The sequence below is a fragment of the Symphalangus syndactylus genome, chromosome 1 (genome assembly GCF_028878055.3).
Source record: "Symphalangus syndactylus isolate Jambi chromosome 1, NHGRI_mSymSyn1-v2.1_pri, whole genome shotgun sequence".
NCBI lineage: Eukaryota > Metazoa > Chordata > Mammalia > Primates > Hylobatidae > Symphalangus > Symphalangus syndactylus.
This window is the reverse complement of record NC_072423.2, coordinates 118,310,858-118,319,910: the sequence shown is the minus strand read 5'-3', so window position 1 is coordinate 118,319,910 and position 9,053 is coordinate 118,310,858. Positions and strand designations below refer to the sequence as shown.

Below are 9,053 nucleotides of genomic sequence, written 5' to 3'. Positions count from 1 at the left end.
TTTTGAGATGGAATCTCGCTCTGTCGGAGTGCAGTGATGCAATTTCGGCTCACTGCAACCTCTACCTCCCAGGTTCAAGTGATTCTCCTGCCTCAGCCTCCCAAGTAGCTGGGATTACAGGCATGCGCCACCATGCCTGGCTAATTTTTGTATTTTTAGTAGAGACGAGGTTTCTCCATGTTGGTCAGGCTGGTCTCGTACTCACGACCTCAGGTGATCCGCCTGCCCCGGCCTCCTAAAGTGCTGGGATTACAAGCATGAGCCACCGTGCCCAGCCGATCATTTCTATTTTCTAGAAAATTATTTTGTCTGTTTCCCCACTAGCATTCCTGACTGTTTTCCAGAGTCCTATCCCCTGAAGTTCCAATTGCTGGCATAATCACACTAAAAGGCTGAACCCCAGAATCATTACCTGAAAATTCATACTACCAATGGTTCTCCTTCATAGTAAATCATGGACAAATTAAGCCTGAGTTTGTAAACTCTTTGGATACCAACTTTATACCACTCTTGGAAGAGATGGAGGAGGTGTCAGTCATTTTGGTTGATACTAGCCCTAGGCCTGCCTTGTCCCAGGAGTTTCTTCACCTTAACCACAGACCAAATTGCATCTTTATCTTCCAATCATCTAAAATATAATTTCAAATCACGAGACAGAATAAAATAATCTTTGAGAGAGGCAGGACCTTAGAAAGGAGATATTTTATCTCATTTATTTTACAGATGAAGAAAGTCAACTTCAGAGAGATCAAAGTGATTTGTCTCAGGTCACATAACCAGTGGCAGAAAGAACAGAATTGCTGGAATGTCAAGATAAGAATGAATTCCAGGTTTAAAGTTCTTTAAGTACATCCCAAATTAAATATTTCATTCCTGAGCTCTAAAACCTATTTACATTGAAGCCTGATGTCCTAAACACAGTAATTACAAAGCTGGGCAATGGTCTCCATCCTTTCATGAATCCATGTATGAAAGTTAGCTTTATCAAACTATTTCATCTCCAGAAAGGCATGTACATTTCATACTGTTCAAATCTGTAACTGTCAGCAAAATCAGACCCAAGACCGCTAGCTTCTCAATTCACCCTACAGACTGCTCCTCTAATAGACACACTGGACTCTCAGAGAGGTAGAATGGACAAGCTCTAACAAAGGACAGCACTTCTGTGATGGTGTGGAAGTACCAAAGGTTTGACTGCACTTTAAAAAGGTGACATGGACGGCTGGGTGCGGTGACTCACGCCTGTAATCCCAGCACTTTGGGAGGCCAATGCGGGCATATCACAAGGTCAGGAGATTGAGACCAGTCTGGCCAACATGGTGAAACCCTGTCTCTACTAAAAATACAAAAAAATTGGCCAGGTGTGGTGGCGTGTACCTGTAGTCTCAGCTACTCTGGAGGCTGAGGCAGGGGAATCGCTTGATCTCAGGAGGCAGAGGTTGCAGTGAGCCAAGGTTGTGCCACTGCACTCCAACCTGGGCGACGGAGCGAGACTTTGTCTCAAAAAAAACAAAAGGTGACATAGGTGCAGAAACAGGTCGGAAATGATCTAAGTCAAGCTTGTCCAACCCGACACCCATGGACCACATGTGGCCCAGGACAACTTTGGGTGCAGCCCAACACAAATTCATAAACTTTCAAGAAATAGGAGATTTTGTTGCGATTTTAAGCTCATTGGCTATTGTTAGTGTTAGTGTATTTTATGTACGGCTGAAGACAATTATTCTTCCAATGTGGCCCAGGTAAACCAAAAGATTGGACACCCAATCTAAGTGAGCCCAATTTCCAAATTTACTATAAAACTACGGTAATTAAAACAGTGTGCCACTTCACATCCATTAGGATGGCAATAAAGAAAACCAAAAAATAACAAGTGTTGGTGATGATGTGGAAAAACTGGAACCTTTGTGCACTGCTGATAGAAATGTAAAATAGTGCACCTATGGAAAACAGTATGGTAATTCCTGGAAAAATCTTAAATGGAATTAGCTTATGATCCAGTGATTCCATTTCTGGGCATACATCCAAAATAATTGAAAGCAGGTTTCAAAGAGGTATTTATACACCCACGTTCATAACAGTACTATTTACAACAGCCAAAAGGTAGAAGCAATCTAAATATCCACTGATATATGAATGGATAGACAAAATATGATATACACATACAATGGAATATTATTCAGCCTCAAAAAAGGAAATTCTGACATGCTACAACATGGACGAAATGGAAGACATGCAAAGTGAAATCACCCAGTTACAAAAGAACAACTTTTTTTTTTTTTTTTTTGAGACAGAGTCTCACTCTGTCGCCCAGGCTGGAGGACAGTGGTGCAATCTCGGCTCACTGCAATCTCTACCTCCCGGGTTCAAGTGATTCTCCTGCCTCAGCCTCCTGAGTAGCTGGGATTACAGGTGCCTGCCACCACGCTCTGCTAATTTTTTGTATTTTTAGTAGAGACGGCGTTTCATCATGTTGGCCAGGCTGGTCTCGAACTCCTGACCTCATGTGATCCACCCACCTCGGCCTCCCAGAGTGCAGGGATTACAGGTGTGAGCCACCGCACCTAGCCTAAAAGAACAAATATTGTATGATTTTACTCACATATGAGTAGACAAATACTAGAGTAGACAAATTTACAGAGAGAAAGTAGAAGGGTGGTGCCAGGAACTTGGGAAAAGAGGGAAATGGGAAGTTACTGTTTAATAATACAGAGTTTCAGTTTTGCAAGATGGAAAATGTTCTGTGGACGGATGGTAGGTACTGAGGGTTGTAAAACCGTGTGAAATACAGTTAATGCCAGTGAACTGTACACTTAAAAATGGTAACTTTCATGTAGTGTGTGTATATATATATATATATATATTTTTTTTTTTTTTTTTTTTTTTGAGACGGAGTCTCGCTCTGTCGCCCAGGCTGGAATGCAGTGGCCCGATCTCGGCTTACTGCAAGCTCTGCCTCCCGGGTTCGCGCCATTCTCCTGCCTCAGCCTCCTGAGTAGCTGGGACTACAGGCGCCCGCCACCACGCCCGGCTAATTTTTTGTATTTTTAGTAGAGACAGGGTTTCACCGTGTTAGCCAGGATGGTCTCGATCTCCTGACCTCGTGATCCGTCTGCCTTGGCCTCCCAAATTGCTGGGATTACAGGCATGAGCCACCGCGCCTGGCCCATCTAATGTATATTTTATAGTTTAAAAAAGAAACTTAAAAAATAGTGTGGTACTCAGACGCAGACCATTGGAACAAAAATCCAGAAATAGACCCACACATATATGGTCACAAGGCGAAGGTAATTCAATGTATAAGAGTCTTTTCAACAAATGGTAATGGAACGACTGTATATCCCGATAGGAAAATGTTGACACTTACTTCACAACATAAGCAAAAATTAATGCTATTTAGATCATAGACTTACACGTTAAAGACTGTAAAACATATATGAGAACACAGAATATCTTCACGAACTTGAGGTAGGCAGATATTTCCTAGCACAGAAAAAGCACAAACCATAAAATATAAAACTGACCAATTGACGTAATCAGAATTAAAAACTTCTTTGCCAAAAACACGGTCAAAACAATGAAACGACAGGCCCAGATTGGGAGAAAGACTTCGCAATCATTTACGAAACGAAAGATTTTCATTCAGAGCACACATATATCTAACAAAACATTTGTATCCAGAACTGTTAAACACGAAGGACCAGATTTAAAAACGGACAGAAGACTGGAAGTGAAACTTCACAAAAGATGCAGAATGGCCAGTAAGCACAGGACAGAAACGGTGCCAGTGACGCTGGTGCCAAAGCGGGAAGGAACGCATTACTCAGCCTAAAAGACCTAACACTAGGAAACGGACAAAACCACCCCCGGCCAAAAAGAACACAGAGCAACACAACGTCTTGGCTAACGAAAACTCAAAGCCTCAATTCACTCAGTTCCTTCACAGCGCTCGGTAACAGGGAAGTCTCGCGATATCGGAAAATGCGCCACGCTCACAGCCACATCGGACAAGATGGAGGGCGCAGGCGCATCCACGGCTTTCGGATTGGGCGACTGACTTCAAAGTGGGGGGCGAACAGGGGGCGCGCAAGTATAGAAGCGCTGGCTGGAGGCTCCTCCAGCGCTCCCCAGACACGCCCCCGTGCGTAGGCCCTCGCTGCCGCCACCTTCGGTTGACCACCCCCATCTAGACTGTACTCTCGCGGTATTTGTCCCGACTCTCGCGGGGTTTAGCGTGGCATTGGGAGGCCGGGCCCGGGGGAGGAGACGGCGTTCCGTTAGCGGCGTTGGGGTCTGGCTGCAGTGGTAGTGCTTTCTCCTCTGCTCACGGGGACCCGCTCAGGCTGGAGGCCAGCCAGGTGAAGAGCTCGCCCGCATGCGTGCGCGCTGCGTGGGAGCCGCGAGGCCCGGGGCGGGAGGGGGCCTCGTCTTGGCCTCCTGCGCTGTCGCGACGGGCCGGCGTGAGGCACCGTGGCGCGGACTTCGTCTCAGCCCCGCCCTCGCCCCTGCCCTCGCCCCCGCCCTCGCCCCCGCCCTCGCCCCCGCCCTCGCCCCTGCCCTGACCGCTTTCCTCCCCCTCTCTCCCAGCTCTTGCTGCCACCTCGGTCGCGATGGGGGCGCAGGACCGGCCGCAGTGCCACTTCGATATCGAGATCAACCGGGAGCCGGGTGAGCTGGAAACTGGGGAGCGCTGCTGGGGCCGAGGCCTGCCTTGGCGAAGGGGAGGGGTCTACTCTCAGCAACCCTCCCCCCGACCTGTTTGGGAGCGGGTAGGAGGCGCAGTCAACTTTCCGTTTTCTCTTGAGAGAAAATCAGTGGGAGAGGAAGGTGGCCTGGGCACGCCCCTAACTCGCAGTCCGGGCCTCTTCCTGCCAAACCCCACACACCCCGCTGCATCTCCGGACTTAGTCTAGTAGCCAGCCTGGCGCCAAGAAAAGGAGGTGCAGTTCTTTGAGGACTTTTTCTCTCCCAGTGTCTCCGTGGGGCAGACACTCCTTATCCGATTTCCGGTTATCTTGCTTGGTGCTATGAAGTTTCAACTAGTGGGAAATATTGTGTTTCCTAATCACGATATATCACTAATATGTTAACGTTGCCTCTATTTTTCCTTAAGAATCTTCAGCTAGAATTTCGTGGTTCCTGGGAAAATGGCTTAGTGAACGTCTTTTGTGATAAACCAGAGCATTGTGTACCAGCAGAATTGCAGCATGCACGCACTTAGCATTAATGTTTGTCTTTAGGGAATCCAGACATTTGTTAGTGTATTTTTTTTACATGAAACATTTCCTTCTAAAGTGTAGTTATTTCCTTCTAAGTAGCAGAGCGTGCAGGGTTTCAAACTGTTTTCTTAGCTTTTACTGTTATCCGTGACAAAAGTTTTAATTGGAGGCATATATATATATTGTCTTTGTGCAATATCTTGTTCTGCATTTTCTTATGAGAGCATGCTACTGTTCTAGGGTCTGGAGATAGAGCAGCGCATAAAACAAAGGTCTCTCTTCCTTTTATAGTTGATATTCTATTGGGGGGAAGACAGACAACTAGGAAAAAAATAACAGTGACTTGTAGTTGGGATACTATTTTAATAAGTTGGTCAGACAAGGCCATTTTGAGAAGATGACATTTAAGCAGATATCAGAAGGAGATGAAGTGAGCCATATTTAAGAAGAGCATTCCTGGTAGAGGGAAACAGCACAGCCCTGAGGTGAGGAGTAGTATACAGTCAGGCGCCAAATGACATTTCTGTCTCTAACAATGGTCTTATATATAATACTTTTTTTGGTAACTTTTTAATGTTTAGCTGTGTTTAGATACAGAAATACTTCATTGTGTTAATGTTGCCTACGGTATTCAGTGGAGTAACATCCTGTACAGGTTTGTAGCCTAGGAGCAAATAGACCGTATAGCTTAGGTGTGTAGTAGGCCGTACCATCTAGGTGTGTTTAAGTACATTCCATGATGTTCACACAGTGACGAAATTGCCTAATTACACATTTCTCAGAATCTGTCCTGGTTATTGAACAATAGAGGACTGTACTTGCATGTTTGAGGGACTGCAAGGTGCCCAGTATGGCTGGAGAAGAAGAGGGAAGAGAATAGTAGGAAATGGCCTGTAGGACTGATTCAGTGAGGTGGGAAGATATTAAAGGGTTTTGAGCAAAGGGATGAGATAATCCTAGAAATTTGGTTGCCTTCTCTCTCTCTTTTTAATGTTTTTAGCCTTGATTGATCTTTTTTTTTTAAAAAATAAGGGTTACTAGAAAGCCTTGATGGACCTTAATCTTTATTCTGTAGTGAATCCATGCTTCAGATAACAGGGTTATTTTTTATTAAGAATTAAAAATAGCTCACGCCTGTAATCCCAGCACTTCAGGAGGCAGATGCGGGTGGATCATTTTGAGATCAGGAGTTCGAGACGAGCCTGGCCAACATGGTGAAACCCCATCTCTACAAAAAATACAAAAATTAGCTGGGCATGGTGGCTCTCTTAGTTTTTGCCTGTAGTCCCAGCTATTTGGGAGGCTGAGGCTGGAGGATTGCTTGAGCCTGGGAAGCAGAGGTTGCAGTGAGTAGAGATTATACCACTGCATGTCAGCCTGGGTGACAGAGTGAGACCCTGTCTCAAAAAAAAAAAAAAAACAAAAGAAAAATAGTAGATAGCTGAAAAGTGGAAGTATGACCAAGTATGGTGGCTCATACCAGTAATTCCAGTACTTAGGGAGGCCCAGGCAGGAGGATTGCTTGAAGCCAGGAGTTTGAGACCAGCCTAGGCAATACAGCAAGACCCTGTCTCTACAAAAAAAAATTTTTTTTAATTAGCCAGGCATGGTGGTGCTCACCTGTACTTGGAAGGGTGAGGTGGGAGGATGGCTTGAGCTCAGGAGTTTAAGGCTGCCATGAGCTGTGATTGCACCACTGCACTCAGGCTTGGTCAGCAGAGCAAGATCCTGTTTCTAAAAAAAAAAAAAAAAAAAAAGCTTAAGAAAAAGTACAAGTAAAAATTTCTGTAGTTAAGTACTCCTTTCCTAGTAAATGTTGAGATCCTAGATTTGCACATAACCTGTGTTGTGAAAAATCTCCAGAATATGTTTGACAAATGTTCAATGAACCTCAGTCCTCAACATCCAAGGCAATTCATTGTGATAGATGTGTAGATGTGATTAGCACTCTTGAGAACGCTGAATCATATAAAACAAGGAAATGCAATGCTTACATCATTGTTCTAGGTTTAATCATTTGATAATTGGCAATTTCATATGGTTCAGTCTTGTAAAATACTAGCACTTTTTGAGTATATTAACTAAATAGTGGATTTTACACAACTTTTTTTTTTGAGACAAAGTCTCACTTTTTCACTCAGGCTGGAGTGCAATGGCGCCATCTCGGCTCGGTGCAACCTCCACCTCCCAGATTCAAACGATTTTCCTGCCTCAGCCTCCTCAGTAGCTGGGATTACAGGCATGTGCCACCACCCCCGGCTAATTTTTGTATTTTTGTTAGAGACAGGGTTTCACCATGTTAGCCAGGCTGGTCTGAACTCCTGACCTCAAGTGATCTGCCCACCTCGGCCTTCCAAAATACTAGAATTACAGGTGTGAGCCACGGCACCCAGCCTGTGGTTTTTATTAAAGAAATTGGTGCATTTTATCTAAGTTATCAAGTTTATGTGCTTAGAGTTGTTTGTCACAGCCTCTTTTAATATCTGTCGGGTCTGTAGTGATGTCTCTTTTCATTCCTGATATTGATAATTTTTCCTTTTGTCTTTTTCCTTTGTCAGTCTGAGTATTCATTATACATTTTCAAAGAACCAGATTTTGATCTGATTGAATTTTGTTTCTATTTTTGTTTTCAATTTCATTGTTTCTTTCTTTCCAATGCTTGCTTCAGTTTTTATTTTGTTCTTTTTCTAGTTTCTTAATGTTGAAGCATAGATTGTTGATTTGATACCTTTTTTTTTTGAGACAGAGTCTCAAATGACTTCTAATTTAATTCTGTTATGGCTAGAGAACACACATGATTTCAGTTCTTTGTGCACTTGAATGTACATTCTGCTGTTTTTGTGTAGTGTGTTCTATAAATGTCAAATCCAGTTGGCTATTAGTGTTGGTCAATTCTTTTATATCTTTGCTGATTTTCTACTTGTTTACTGATTACCAAGAGAAGAGTATTGAAGTCTGCAACTGTAACAACTGTAATTGTGGATTTATCTATTTCTCTCCTTTTTTCTTTTTTGAGACTGAGTCTTGCTCTGTTGCCCAGGCTGGAATGCTGGAGTGCAGTGGCATGATCTTGGCTCACCACACCCTCTGCCTTCCTGGTTCAAGTGATTCTCGTGCCTCTGCCTCCCCAGTAGCTGGGACTACGGGTGTGAGCTACCATGCCTGGCTAATTTTTTGTATTTTTAGTAGAGGCAGGGTTTCTTCATGATGCCCAGGCTGGTCTTGAACTCCTGGGCCCAAGCAATCCACCTGCCTCGGCTTCCTGAAGTGCTGGGATTACAGGCATGAGCCACCATGCCCGGCCGTATTTCTCTTTTAAGTTCTCTTAGTTTTTGCTTCATTTATTTTGAGGCTGTTAGGTGGGTGCATACATATTTAGGATTGTTGTCTTCTTAGTGAACTCTTTTATTATTATGTAATGACACCTTATATTCCTAGTAACTTTCCTGGCTCTGAAGTTTCCTTTGCCTCAGATATGAATATAGTTACTTCAGTTTTATTAGTGTTTACATGGTATGTAATTTTCAATCCTTTTACTTTTAACCTTTCTATATAGTATTTAAAGTGGATTTCTTGTAGATATCAAATAGATGGGTCTTGTCCCACTCTGACAATGTCTTTCAGTCAGTATGTTTAACTATATATATTTAATATAATTATTGTTATGTTTGGATTTGCTTTACTGCTTAAGATTCATAAAAACAGACTTGAAAATGTGTTTTTAGCAAACATTGTAAAGTATTTGGAAGTGATACCAAGAAATTAGTCTTAAGAGGTGACAAAGGATTCAGGCAAATGTTTGAGTGCTACTTGTGTCCTTGGTCAAGCCGTTTA

At 43.4% G+C, this 9,053-nt stretch overlaps 1 protein-coding gene across 3 annotated transcripts in view; it reads left to right on the top strand.

Moving 5' to 3' along the window:
- Window positions 1-4,208: 4,208 nt before the first annotated feature.
- Window positions 4,209-9,053, top strand: part of NKTR (natural killer cell triggering receptor) — a 49,249-nt gene continuing 44,404 nt past the window's right edge. For all 3 annotated transcript variants that reach the window (XM_055281221.2, XM_055281220.2, XM_055281218.2), the window contains exons 1-2: window positions 4,209-4,358; window positions 4,588-4,668. In XM_055281221.2, the coding sequence (XP_055137196.2) occupies window positions 4,611-4,668 (58 nt within the window). In that variant the 5' untranslated portion in view covers window positions 4,209-4,358; window positions 4,588-4,610. The remainder of the gene's footprint in view (window positions 4,359-4,587; window positions 4,669-9,053) is intronic.